The following is a 14,576-nucleotide window of genomic DNA, read 5'->3' as shown; positions in this document are numbered from 1 at the left end:
ATTTTAGAATTCTACCATTTTTAGAACAGTAGAGTGTCATCTGGAGAAACATGCAGGAGGAAAACTAGATTATCAATTTCAAATATAAGCATTAGAGTGGATACTAAATTCTTTCCAACTAAAGAATGGGCTTATACCAAATGGCCCCATAAATACGAAGACTCTGTTTCTAGTGGTGTATTTAGGTGCTCAAAATTACTCCATAAGTTACATAATTTTAAAAAGTTGTCTATTTAGAAAACAATTTTTATCATAATTCATTTATTTATGTATTTATCTGAGAAACTGAGAAGGGAGGGGGAGATAGATAGAAAGAGACAGTGAAACACCTGCAGCCCTGCTTCACCACTTGTGAAGCTTTCCCCCTGCAGATGGGGACCAGGGGCTTAAAACTGGGTCCTTGCACACTATAATGTAGATGCTTAGCCAGGTGCACCACCATCTGGCCCCTGTCATATTTCTTATGTATGTGACTTTAATTGAATATAATACATTTCAAAGTAGTTATTCTATTTGGATGTTCAAGTTTATTTGAACCTTTAGATATATTCTTGGTCACAGGTACATCATTGCTTGTCACTGCAACATTGTAAAGCATATTGTGTACAGTGTGTTAATATAGCAGAAGTCAAAACATGTGAAGGCACAAGCTATTTGTAAGATTCTCTACAAAAGATATAAACATGAATAAAATATGTCCTTGAATGAAAGAAAGCCTCTCTGATTTATTTAGTGTAGGTGGCAAGAAATATACAAAAAGAAAAAAATGTGCTCAGTAATAATAAATACATTAAGGCAGTAGAAAACAAAAAATACTTCTCTTTCAAATATTGCATATAGTTACCCTATATTCTCTCTCTTTCTCTATTTTTCTGTGTATGTGTGTGTATACTGTCAATCATATAAATTCCTACTAGATACAAGTCACCAGGAAAGATTTGCAGAATAATACACATAAAAGCAGATTTAAAATTTTATTTCTCTAGTAGTGATTTTTAAAGTATATAGTAAGAGATTTGAGTTTCTGTGCATTGATGAGGTGAGGCAGTGCTGTACTAGGTTGAGCACACACAAGGGGAACTGGGTTCAAGCCCCCCCCACGTGCAGAAGGGAAGCTTCATGAGAAGTGAAGCAATGCTGTGTTTCCTCTCACTCTATCTCCCTTTCCTGCTCAATTTCTCTCTGTCCAATCAAATGAAAAAATAATAAATAAATCTTTTAAAAAGAGTACACTGAAAGTCTTCTGAAGAAAGGGGACTCGTAATGTTGCCTTCATCCATGTGCACATACAAAAAAAGATTCAAATAAGAGTGTGGTAAGGTATTGTGGTAAGGTATTGGCATAAGGTATTCAAATAAGAGTGTGGTAAGGTAATAAGAGTGTGGTAAGGTATTGTATCATGCATCATCCAGAAAATCTTGTGCAGTCATTGCCCTGAATGCTCAGACACAAGAAAGATCATTTTTGGCCTGATGAAATAATTTGAGCTTTCATAGAAAACTTGAAGAAAAAGAAAACTTTAATAAAGAGCATCTTCATTCCAAAGAGAACAGAGTAGCATTAGCAAAGTCAAGAGGCACAAAGAAGAGGCACATAGGGGAGTTATGGAAGATAATATTATGACAAAATTATACAATCACAGACATGATATTTAAAATGGCCTTTAAAACCATCCCATGTGTTAACTGTGTGTTGCGTTCATAATTGTGAAGAATTTGGCTGCTACTCTAGAGGCAACAGAATATATTCAGTTTCTGCTCCAGAAAATGGTCTGATTAAAGCAGAGTTTTAGTAAATATTACCTCCTCAGATGGGCAGTCTTGACTCTAACACAGAGAAGAAAGGAGGCAACCAGCACAAAGCCCTTCCTCTGACTACTGGAGTCTGGCCCAGTCTTACACATCCAGTTGAGCACCATGTCTGGATAATGCCACCATTTTGGAAACCTCCAGTCATCATTCCTTCCCATGAACTCCCAGAGTTCTTGGTCTTTGTCTATGTCATCTAACAGGATTGTAATGTGTTATGATCAGATCTCTTTCTCTCAACAACACCTACCTCCTGATGGCCACTGTGGGTTCCATTAATCTTAATAACTCTGCTCCCACCTCTCTCACCACTGACCAAATCTAATACAGTATCTTAAGAAATACATATGGAATTTTGATTCCAGAGTTATTTCCAATCAACATTTGTTTGTGAATGTGGGAACAAAAGAGGAAGCAGAAATTATAGGATCAAATGGCGTGTCCAAGTTGGAATTGCTGGGTGGAGGCTTTTCTGTGTGTGCAAGCAGTGTTGCCTTGTGTACAGTGTGATATGCCATACAGCCCAGGAGAAAACTCCGGGATGGCGACCCAGTCATCAGAGGGAGTAATCCCATAATAGAAATCATCAGAGTAGGGGATATCAGGCAGGAATAGATAGAGCTATGAGCCAAGGAGAGGGCTGATGGGAAAATTCTAGAAAACAATAGTTCTTAAGTCATGACCAGAGGACAAAGAGCTCCAAAGGAAGACAGAGGAAAATTTAGAGCAGCCAGAGGAAAAGCAAGAGAGAGTGGAGGGTCAGAAGAAAATTGGTCTGCCCTCAAAAACAAGGAGCAGTTAAAGGTGTTAAACGAAAGACTGACTTGTCCACTGGACTGCTTGTTCATCTCAGCTAAGAGCAGTTTCAGTTGAGAGAGCAGAAACAAGAGCACTGAAAAATGAAAGAGAAATGGAGATAAAGGAGTACAGATTCTGTGTCACCCCCAAAAGGACTCTAAGGAGCCTAGGAAGTGAACAGTAGCAAGAAATGCAGATTCTATGGTAAATGTCAGAGGCCTCTCCTTCTACCATGATCTTTAATTTGTAGAGATAATTGGAATTAAAGAAAGACCAGGAGATTATCTGGGATTGCAACAAGGCAGGACTAGAATGACTTCAGGAACCTACCAAATCACTAGTGAGTGCAAATATGTGTGGCTCATGGACAGAGAGGTGCCTAGGAAGACATTAAGTGGCTGGTAACAGTCCACAGTTTACCAGTTGAGGCACCACCGCCAGTCTATTTCACCAACAAAAAGACGGCTGAAGGGAGGAGAGGACTCCCCTAAGACTCGCCAAATGCAAATGTGAGTCTCCATTGCTACTGCCCTCAAAGGATGGAACATCAGGGGGGAGGCCCTGTGCAGACACCAAGGGACAGAGAACTAACCAGGAAACTCAAGAGAAGATCTATACCTCGGTGGCCTAGCAGTGGGGCTATGTGGTGGGAGCCTTTCCATGTTGTTCTCCTGATGAGACCAGAGTGAAAAGTTACCTCAGAACCTACAGACTATAAACAGGACTTGTTTAGAAACTCACAGGGCTCAGCAGTGCTGCCCAGCTTGGCAGAGAAGCTGAATTGAGCCTGGAGCTTTGGATCGCTGGAGTGTGAGTTTCATTGCATAACCACTATATTATCTCTCCCCCACCCTGCTTTATCTCTTGTCGAGGAATGAGGGATTAGGATAAGAAGCCTACTTATACTTTAAAAGCCCTCAGGCTCTCATAGCCTACAGGGAGGAAAAAGAACAAAAGAGGCTTTTAAGCAACTGTGCTCCAACTCAGAGATTAAAAGAATATTGAAACAACTGTCAATTTCCACAACTATGAACCCTTTAAGTACTTTACTTAGACACAAGTCAATCCAGGCAAGAGTAATCAATAATTTTAAAAGTACTGAGATAGGGACCTCATAACAAACTATAAGATGGTTAATCCAGCAAGAAGAAACATTGGAGAAATGTACCAGGACAAGAGTCCAGATAAAAGCCCCCCAAAGGTTGAAGCACAAAATAATGAGGGCAAGATGCAAACACTAGTTATGGAAATAATCACAGGAGTGAGTAAAGAGTTTGAAAGAATTGTAATCAGAAATGCAGAAACAACCAATGAGACTCTGGAAGAAAACATTAATTATCTCAAGGTTATTAGAGAGCTGAAAACTGAAGTAGCTGAGCTAAGAACACAACTAGCTGAACAAGCTAAAATAGTATTAGAACAGGGTAACAAAATAAATGAACTCCAGAAAATAGTAGAGGGGAGAGAGAATAGAATCAATGAGGCTGAAGACAGAATTAGAAAGATCGAGGATGAATCAGAGACAACTAAAAAAGAAGTAAGAGATCTCTAAAGGAGATTAAGAGATACTGAAAACAACAGCAGAGACATATGGGATGACTTCAAAAGAAGTAATATAAACATTATTGGCTTACCAGAGGAAGAAAGAGAGGGAGGGGAAGAAAGCATTCTCCAAGACACAATAGCTGAGAACTTCTCTAGTCTAGACAAAATCAAAGACATAAAGGTTCAAGAAGCTCAGAGGGTCCCAAACAGAATTAACCCAGACTTAAAGACACCAAGACACATCATATTTAGAATGGAAAAGAATAAGGATAAAGAAAGGATCCTGAAGGCTGCAAGAGAAAAACAAAGAGTCACCTATAGAGGAAAACCTATAATATTAACAGCAGACTTCTCTACACAAACACTACAGGCCAGAAGAGAATGGCGAGGTATCTATTGAGTGCTCAATGAGAAAGGCTTTCAGCCAAGACTACTGTATCCTGCTAGACTGTAATTCAGACTAATTGGAGGCACCAAAACCTTCTCAGACAAGCAACAGCTGAAAGAATCAACTATCACCAAGCCTGCCCTGAAAGAAGTTCTGAAAGGTCTCCTGTAAACAGTCAGACCACCATAAATATGCCATACATCAGAACACTATACAAGTCTACAAGAATGGTGTTAAAATATCTTCAATCTTTGATATCAATAAATGTCAATGGCCTGAATTCACATATTAAAAGGCACAGAGTAGGAAGATGGATCAGAAAACACAACCATACAATATGCTGTCTACAGGAAACCCACCTAATTCAACAAGACAAATACAGACTCAAAGTGAAAGGATGAAAAACCATCATACAAGCCAATGGCCCACAAAAAAGGGCAGGTATCTAACATAACAGACTTTAAAATAAATATACTTTAAAAAGATAGAGATGAACATTACTTAATATTCAGAAGATCAGTCAATCAAGAGGACTTAATAATTATTAACATCTATGCGCCCAATGAGAAGCCATCTAAATCTACTGAAAGAGCTACAGCAACATATTAACAGCAACACAGTCATAGTAGGGGACCTAAACACCCCACTCTCTCAACTTGACAGACACAACCAACAGACAGTAGGGGACTTCAACACCCCACTATCTCAACTTTACAGACAGGGACACAACCAAAAAAGAAAACTACAGTCCAATATCTCTGATGAACATAGAAGCTAAAATACTGAACAAAATTCTAGCCAACCAGATACAGCAGTATATTAAAAAGATTGTTCATCATGACCAAGTGGGGTTTATCTCAGGCATGCAAGGTTGGTATAATATATGTAAATCAATCAACGTGATCCACCACATCAATAAAAGCAAGGCCAAAAACAACATGGTCATATCAATAGATGCAGAGAAAGCCTTTGACAAGATACAACATCCCTTTATAATCAAAACACTACAAAAAATGAGAATAGATGGAAAATTCCTGAAGATAGTGGAGTCTATATATAGCAAACCTACAGCCAACATCATGCTCAATGGTGAAAAACTGGAAGCATTTCTGCTCAGATCAGGTACTAGACAGGGCTGCCCACTATCACCATTATTATTCATAGTGTTGGAAGTTCTTGCCATAGCAATCAGGCAGGAGCAAGGTCTTAAAGGGATACAGATTGGAAGAGAAGAAGTCAAACTCTCCCTACCTGCAGATGACATGATAGTATACATAGAAAATCCTAAGGAGTCCAGCAAGAAGCTTTTGGAAATCATCAGGCAATACAGTAAGGTGTCAGGCTACAAAATTAACATTCAAAAGTCAGTGGCATTCCTCTATGCAAACACTAAGTTAGAAGAAACTAAAATCCAGAAATCAATTCCTTTTACTATAGCAACAAAACAATAAAATATCTAGGAGTAAACCTAACCAAAGAAGTGAAAGACTTGTATACTGAAAATTATGTCACTACTCAAGGAAATTGAAAGTCCCAACCACATTTTTAGGAGACTAGAACAAATGCTACAAACGTTTATCTGGAATCAGAAAAGACCTAGAATTGCCAAAACAATCTTGAAAAGAAAGAACAGAACTGGAGGCATCACACCCCCAGTTCTCAAATTGTGTTATAGGGCTATTGTCATCAAAACTGCTTGGTATTAGAGCATGAAATTGAGACACACTGACCAGTGGAACAGAATTGAGAGCCCAGAATTAAGCCCCCACACCTATGGACATCTAATCTTTGACAAAGGTGCCTAGACTATTAAATTGGGAAAGCAGTCTCTCTTCAACAATTGGTTTTGGAAAAAATGGGTTGAAAAATACAGAAGAAGGAAACTGAACTACTATATTTCACCAAATACAAAAGTAAATTCCAAGTGGATCAAGGACTTGGATGTTAGACCAGAAACTATCAGATACTTACAGAAAAACATTGGCAGAACTCTTTTCCGCATAAATTTTAAAGACATCTTCAATGAAACGAATCCAATTACAAAGAAGACTAAGGCATGTATAAGCCTATGGGACTACATTAAATTAAAAAGCTTCTGCACAGCAAAAGAAACCACTACCCAAACCAAGAGGCCCCTCACAGAATGGGAGAAGATCTTTACATGCCATGCATCAGACAAGAGGCTAATAACCAAAATATATCAAGAGCTTGCCAAACTCAACAACAAAAAACAAATAACCCCATCGAAAAATGGGGGGAGGACATGGACAGAATATTCACCACAGAAGAGCTCCAAAAGGTTGAGAAACACATGAAAAAATGCCCCGAGTCTGTGCTTGTCAGAGAAGTGCAAATAAAGACAACAATGAGATACCACTTCACTCCTGTGAGAATGTCATACATCAGAAAAGGTAACAGCAGCAAATGCTGGAGAGGTTGTGAGTTCAAAGGATCCTTCCTGCACTGCTAATGGGAATGTAAATTGGTCCAACCTCTATGGAGAGCAGTCTGGAGAACTCTCAGAAGGCTAAAAATGGACCTACCCTATGATCCTGCAATTCCTCTCCTGGGGATAGATCCTAAGGAACCCAACACATCCATCCCAAAAGATCTGTGTACACATTTGTTCTTAGCAGCACAATTTGTAATAGCCAAAACCTGGAAGCAACCCAGGTGTCCAACAACAGATGAGTGGCTGAGCAAGTTGTGATATATATACACAGTGGAATACTATTCAGCTATTAAAAACGGTGATTTCCCCATTTTCAGCCCATCTTGGATGGACCTTGAATAATCATGTTAAGTGAAATAAAAGTCAGAAACATAAGGATGAATATGGGATGATCTCACTCTCAGGCAGAAGTTGAAAAGCAAGATCAGAAGAGAAAATACAAGTAGAACCTGAACTGGAGTTGGCATATTGCACCAAAGTAAAAGACTCTGGGGTAGGTTGGGGTGGGGGGGAGTACAGGTCCAAAAAGGATGACATTGGATCTAGTGGGGGTTGTATTGTTATATGGAAAACTGGAAAATGTTATGCATGTACAAACTATTGTATTTACTGTTGAATGTAAAACATTAATTCCCCAATAAAGAAATTTTAAAAAAGAGTAATAACACATACAAAAAAAGAAGAAAGAAAGAAAGAAAGAAAGAAAGAAAGAAAGAAAGAAAGAGAGAAAGAAAGAAGAAAGACCAAAAGCTAGCAAATTGGCACCATACAGCTAAGGTCTATGTAGGCCTTATGCTTTAACAACAGGACCTGTAGAACCAGCTATATGTCCTTAATGGGGTACAGGGGGGGAGGGGTGTAACAGCAGCTAATACATTTGTCCTCTTTTCTGTTTAAACAATCACTACAGTAGGTCACCACCAAGCCATCAAAAAAAAGGGAGGGGGCATTAAAGTAGTATGTAGAGAATCAGAAGCCATTTTGATTCTAGTTTCACCATTCCCTAGAGTTGTGCTGTCCAAATTCAGAAGCCTGTAACAGAGTAACAGCTGTCGCTATTTACATCTGTGTTAATTAGAATTAAATTTAATTAAAAATTTTCATTTCCTGTTTTCCTTGTCACACTTAAAACACGCAACTGCCATATGTGGTAACAACTGTGTTAGGCAGCACAGATTATTAAAAAAAAAAAAAATTCTCTCCATTCAGCTCCATTCAGAATGTCCTATTGGATAGCATTGCTCTGGAGTAAAGAAATTCTTTCAGAAGGTTCTTTTACAGTACCCCAAGACTGTGACCACTTAATGAGAGTCCAGGAGTGATATCACATGTGTCTGATTCTGTCCCATCAGATCAAAGCCATAGGGAGAAGGAAGCTATATGCTGCCTCCCCTCCCTGCAGAATCTTTAATGAAGTCTCAAGTTACACATTATACAAAAGTGCTCTGCAGAATTGAGGAACCTCTCGAAGAATGGCTCATCTCTGGTAAAAGAAAAAAAAGAATGGCTCATCACCTAAGATTCACTTGAAGAAATGAAGGCAAAATTCAAAATAACTAATTTGAGAATAAGTGGGGAAAAAAAAGTGAAGCCCTCTGATTTTTTTTTTTAACTGGTACTTGGAATATTGGGATTTATGTCTCATTTGAACAGGTAATACTAATGATAGCTTTGCAAGTTGATCAACCCTCTATTTGCCCATGAAAACAGTCCGAGACAGCAGCAACCCAGTATTTAATTTCTAAATTTGTATATGAGTTGAAAGAAAATGTCTTATTATAATCTAATACCTAAATTTCAATTCCATAAAAAAGAAAAAAAAAAAAAGGAGAACATTCTCATGTGTGAATAGGCTCTGGAAGCATCATTAGAATAGAATATGTTTACATACTGGGGATATTTTTTAAAGAATGTGAAGAAGGGTGGCGGGTAGATAGAATAATGGTTATGCAAAGAGACTCTCATGCTTGAAGCTCCAAAGTCCCAAGCTCAATCCCCTACACCACCATAAACCAGAGCTGAGCAGTGCTCTAGTAAAAAAAGAAAATAAAAAAGAATGTGAGGGAAAAGAGCAAAATGGTTTGGAATTTGGTGCTGAAGTTCACACACGCTGTCTCCAGTAACTAGAAGCATACGGGGGGGATCAAGAAAAAGGTATAATGAATGTTACACACTGGGAGATTTTCATGCTACTCATATAACAAGACCAGAAGTCTGTACATAGTATCGTTTTAACTGTGAGAAAACAGGTGTTGAGACCTACTGGGTCAATTGAAAAATAGATCTGTTTGCTATTTGTGACATAGAACTATCACTCTAATGCTCTGTATCGCAAACCCTTTTTTCTCTTAAATCCCTGGATTGCATACATTTTAGTAACTCAACAGGCAAATTCTTCCAGGGGAACAAAAGTAGAAGAGCACAGAAATTTGAATGCTTACTTCCCAAAGCATTCAGCTCACAAGTTTGACTTTCTGTTAAAACAGCAGGGTTACCTGAGAAAGAGAGGGAGTGAGTGAAAGGGCAACTGCACTAGCTCTGTCTTAAATAACAGAAACCAGTTACAGCATTAAAAAAAAAATTTTTTTTTAAAGATATAGGATGTTGTTGGTTATTTTTTTTTAATAGGGAAGAATTACAAATTAAAATCCTGAAGTCAGGAGGAAGGTTGCCTTTTTTTTTTTTCTCTGAAATATAGGACTTCTCAGTTGGGAAACTCTATTAAAGTTGAAAGATGAAGCTTTTAGAAGTCAGGAAATTCCAAAGCAAGCCTACAGCAGTGCTTACTTGGCACATCACACATGGTACATATTTTACGGTCCATGTTAAACAAATAACTGGGAGATGAAAAAAAAATTCCACATATTTAACATGGCAGAACAAATTCTATAGCAGAAAGAAAAATTCTGAGATGCTCTGAACACTACACTGAGACTTAATATTCCACTAGCAATTTCTTCTTTTTATAGTTTTAGAACAAAGTCAAGTCAGTTGAAAAAAATGCATACATAAAGTACTATGTACATCACCATCCTATAAATCTTATAGGCAGTCCGCTCTTTTGGCAATTCTTTAAAAATGTTTTTTTTTTTTTCCTATTCTCCAGACCTTAATTTTCTATCTTTGGAACTTCAAAATACTTACATAATTGTCTTCAAATATGGCTTGATTTTTCTTCCTTGATGGAAACAGCATTCCTGCCAACTTTAAAATTTATAGCTACAGCCATATTTTTTTAATTTTTAAAAGCACATAACATACCACAACCCCTCAAAGTGATTTTGAAATGAACATTTCTTCATCTTCAGAATTGTCCCATGTCACTCTAAAATATACTCCAACTCAGTCTACAAATAGAGCACTTACCTCTGAGGTTCAGTGCAGTGTTACATTTGGATAAAATATCTGTGACTAAAAGTAATCCAGTGACAACAATATTGCAGTCACTTAAAATTCACAACAATGGACTCTAGTACTCAATTTCCTCTATCTATATTCCTTCCTTCCTTCCTTCCTTCCTTCCTTCCTTCCTTCCTTCCTTCCTTCCTCTCTTTCTTTCTTTCTTTCCTTCCTTCCGTGTGTGTGTGTGTGTGTGTGTGTGTTTTGTGCTTTTGTAGACTACAACCACAGGTTTCTAAAGCAGTACATATAACTTCATTAATTTAATCTTCCAACCATCCTGTAAGGTATACAAGACAGGAATTATTATTATTGCATTTGAAAAAGTCAATTGAGACACAGAAAGGCTGAGCAACTTGCCAAAGCCCATCCAAAGTCTGTCAGTAGCAAATCCTAGAAAAGCCATCAGACCAAAGACTCCCAGATCAGTCCTTAAAAAGAATTTTTAGGGGTTCAGTTAAATCAGATGAGAAATGTTCAAAAGTGGATGAATTTCTAAAGCAAAGGAGATAATGTCTCTTTTTCTCCCCAGTATCAGAGAAGTTCAAAATTTGTCTTAGTGTTGGAGAAGGGGAACACTCACAGAGAGCAGGCATCAGAAGAGTGTGTCTGAAAGAAGTTACGTTTGTAAAATATTACGCCTCTTGGCATAAATATAATAAAAGTCAATATAATAAAATACGGTAATCCAACAACGTCTAGGATAGAAAATATGGAAATTTATTGGAGGGAAAATAAACTCTGGACCATTTATCCTCAAAAAATATATATAAAAGAAAAACCTAGGGTGAAATGTTTCAAAGGGAGTATACACAGGGTAAAACATAAACTATAGTACTGATGACAAAACATGTTCAAAACGTGAATGTTTCCACTGTGCGTGACACTCCATTTTCCACTCTGCAATGACGGGTCCCACAACAAGGTAGAGTTACACCATCACTACCACTCTTAAATTACAGAGTTGATATGGCTTTGCTACATTTTCATAGGGACTTAACTGGTATTTGTAATCAATAAAAATCAGCATTAAAGGCAGAATTCCTAGTATTTCAAATGACGGTAGGATTTGTTTTTCTTTTAAATTCCTCAGAAAGGCAAAGCAAGTTAATAGAGAATGCGTTCGCTGAAATTTTTACATGTGTTTCTCTATACTTCTCAATTACCAGGCAAGCTCTTAAAAGACAAAAACAATTTTTTTCTTTTTAAATTTTTTTTCCCCCATAGCAACTAAAGCAGAATTTGGCAAAAGCCACATGGAGTAAACTATGTGGAAAGCAGACAGAAACTCCCAGGTCCCCTCCAGGCCTGGGGACAAGGAGGCCTACTGGAGTCTAGTTTTCTTCCAGTGGTGATTGAGGAGGAGGAAATGGGCAGCACAGATGGGAGTTTGGGGGGTGGGAGGGTGGATCGCTGCTCTCTGAATGTTGCCTAAGGATCAGAAATCCATCTAGAAGTTGAGGAGGACAGAGTGGCTCAAAATTCAATTGATTATATATCCTCTACCAAGTTTCCACGGAGAGTAAACCAACCAACTACACAGATATAGTCAAGTTTAAAAATGAGACCATTTTTTCTGTCTTAGAGAACTGGATCTTCCTCCCAAAAAACATGTCTGCAATTTCCTCAGGCCACTGTTTAGTTCAGATCATATGATCTGTATATTCGTTTCCTCTAAGTCAGGGTGTGAGCGGTTTCGTGCTTTGTTATATTTCACCCTTTCTGTGCACTTAACCAGGTGTGCCACCGCCTGCACCATTTATTTATTTATTTATTTGTTTATTAGTTTTAAAATGATCAACAAGACTGTAGATGTATATTTTACTTTTTTACTTCTCACTGCTCTTAAATGTGTGGTTAAAGTAACAATACAAAGGACCCTTTAGTTTATACTTTATAAAAAATAGACCGTATTTCATAGTTGTAGAGATACAAAAGTATATATGTCAGTATCTGGAGCATCTATGGTATTTATGTGGCATATTAAGTGGGAAGCACTAACATGTCACATATATGTAAAGTTAAAATTAAGAGTTCTTAAAGCTAACAAAAACTGGATCCACTAAAGGGCAGGAAAAAATGGTGAGTGTAAGGTCTTAAAAATATCAAATGGGCTGGGGAGATAGCATAATGGTTATGCAAAAGACTTTCATGCCTGAAGCTCTGAGATCCCAGATTCAGTCCCCAGCACTACCATAAACTAGGGCTGAACAGTGTTCTGGCCTCTCTCTCTATGACTTTGCCTCTGTATCTCTTGATTTATTTTAAAAATAAGATAAATAAAGATTCCTTTAAAAATGTCATGTGATGAATATAACCAAGCTTAAATATTTAAGTATAATATCTGCATAGATAATATCTGTTACAGAGACTTCTGGGAGGCATGGCCTTGGAATAACTAGGATCAAATCATCCCTATCCCCCCCCCAAATGATAATGTCTGTTACATAGCAATAGTAATATATATATATATATAAGTGAGCTTATATGCTATAGGAAAAAAAAAAAAAACACTATTCATCCAGAAAGATTACAACTAAGTTCACATAGGAAGAGTCTTTTTTTAAGGCCATTATCTTCTGATTTAGGGATGTTGGAATAGCTTGTTTCCTGCAAATTGAACTTGATGTTTCAAATTTATGTGAGAAATTATTCCCAAACATATTTTGAATGTGCATGTGTTACTGCTTATCTATGGGAGTTCAAGTACAAACTGCAGACCATCATCCAAGAACACTGAGAGTCTACAACACAGAAGATTTCATATGTAAAACAATAAAGGAGGCTGCTTTATCAAGAGAACATAGTGCTATGGCCAAGAGACTCAGACCTCCTACCTAGTGAGGTGGACTCAGAGTCAGTTTCACAGTCTGTACTTAAAAAGCTGGTGAGGGGAGATAGGTGGGGGTGCACCTGCTGAGCACACATGTTTGAGTCCCTGTCCCCACTGCAGGTTGAAAGCTTTGTGAATGGTGAAGCAGTGTTGTAGGTGTCTCTCTGTCTTCCTCCTCTACCACCCCCTCCCCTCTCTCCAATAAATAAATAAAGATAGAGAGAGAGAGAGAGAGATTATATATGCTGGTGAGGTAGGAGTGGAAGTTCACCATAGTGTTCTACCAAACAAGGAGGAATATGTGTGATAAACAAGTGATTCACATACTTTGCAAAGCCAATGAAATCTTCATGGTTGGTGTTGATGTAGGAGACTTGAATGTCTATCAACAGCAGGACCTGTGAATCAAAAAAGAACTCTTTAGTGAAACACACCTGAAATATTCTCCAACACTAGATTTAGTCCCCATCAACAAAGAAGTTCCTATTAGAATGTTTCTATTAGAATAAAAAGTTGCATGAATTTTTATTAGATTCATAGTTTATACTCAAATTCAGAAATGAAAAAGTAAATCTCATTGTAATATAAGGCAACAGCACTGTGGTTTATAGGCATGTACTTAACACAGAACCTAGAATTATTCTAGTGTTCTAAACTGTAGGGAAGGGAATCTGTATAAAATGGCACGAGCCCAGGAGTGAGTGCAACAGCTCAAAGTTTCTGCAGACACCAAATTGCAATAATCTCCAGTTTTCTTTCTAAACTCCTTCTAGGCAAACAAGATAAGTACCTTATTCACAAACTCAAAATGACAATCTACAAGTGAATAGAAAGCCTGCCAGAGTGATAGGCTTCCATACCAAAGGAAAACTTCAATCAGGTCTTTGTTTAAAGATCACCTCCTAGAAGGAGTCCCAGCTATCTATTTTATCTCAATAATCTGTCACTGTGGCCTTTTGCTCTGCTTTACTGGTTGTTGTGGCCTGACACTAGTTGGAATGGAAAATTTTTCCATTTTCAGTATACAGATGCATCTCCTCAACCCACTGCTCTACCCCCAAAACCTAGAAAAGTGCTGGAACACCAGGCATTTTCAATCCAGATTTTCTAAAGGAACGATTGGCTACATTTCCTAGTATTCATGAAAAAGTTCTCTCCGGGAGTCAGGTGGTAGCACAGCAGGTTAAGCACACGTGGCACAAGGCGCAAGGACCAGCATAAGGATCCCGGTTTGAGCCCCTGACCCCCCACCTGTAGGGGAGTCGCTTCACAAGTGGTGAAGCAGGTCTGCAGGTGTCTGTCTTTCTCTCCCTTTCTCTGTCTTCCCCTCCTCTCTTGATTTCTCTGTCCTAT

General features: G+C 38.0%; 1 protein-coding gene across 6 annotated transcripts in view; it reads right to left on the bottom strand.

Moving 5' to 3' along the window:
* The window catches only part of DNM3 (dynamin 3), a 392,696-nt gene that overhangs the window by 253,762 nt on the left and 124,358 nt on the right, over window positions 1-14,576 (bottom strand). For all 6 annotated transcript variants that reach the window (XR_009551586.1, XM_060197877.1, XM_060197878.1 and 3 more), the window contains exon 12: window positions 13,551-13,621. Coding sequence is in view for 5 of the 6 variants with exons in the window: in XM_060197877.1 (XP_060053860.1) it covers window positions 13,551-13,621 (71 nt within the window). In the remaining variant the exon portion in view is untranslated. The remainder of the gene's footprint in view (window positions 1-13,550; window positions 13,622-14,576) is intronic.

The sequence above is a fragment of the Erinaceus europaeus genome, chromosome 9, assembly GCF_950295315.1.
Source record: "Erinaceus europaeus chromosome 9, mEriEur2.1, whole genome shotgun sequence".
NCBI classification, from domain to species: Eukaryota; Metazoa; Chordata; class Mammalia; order Eulipotyphla; family Erinaceidae; genus Erinaceus; species Erinaceus europaeus.
This window is presented reverse-complemented; position numbering and strand designations above follow the sequence as displayed.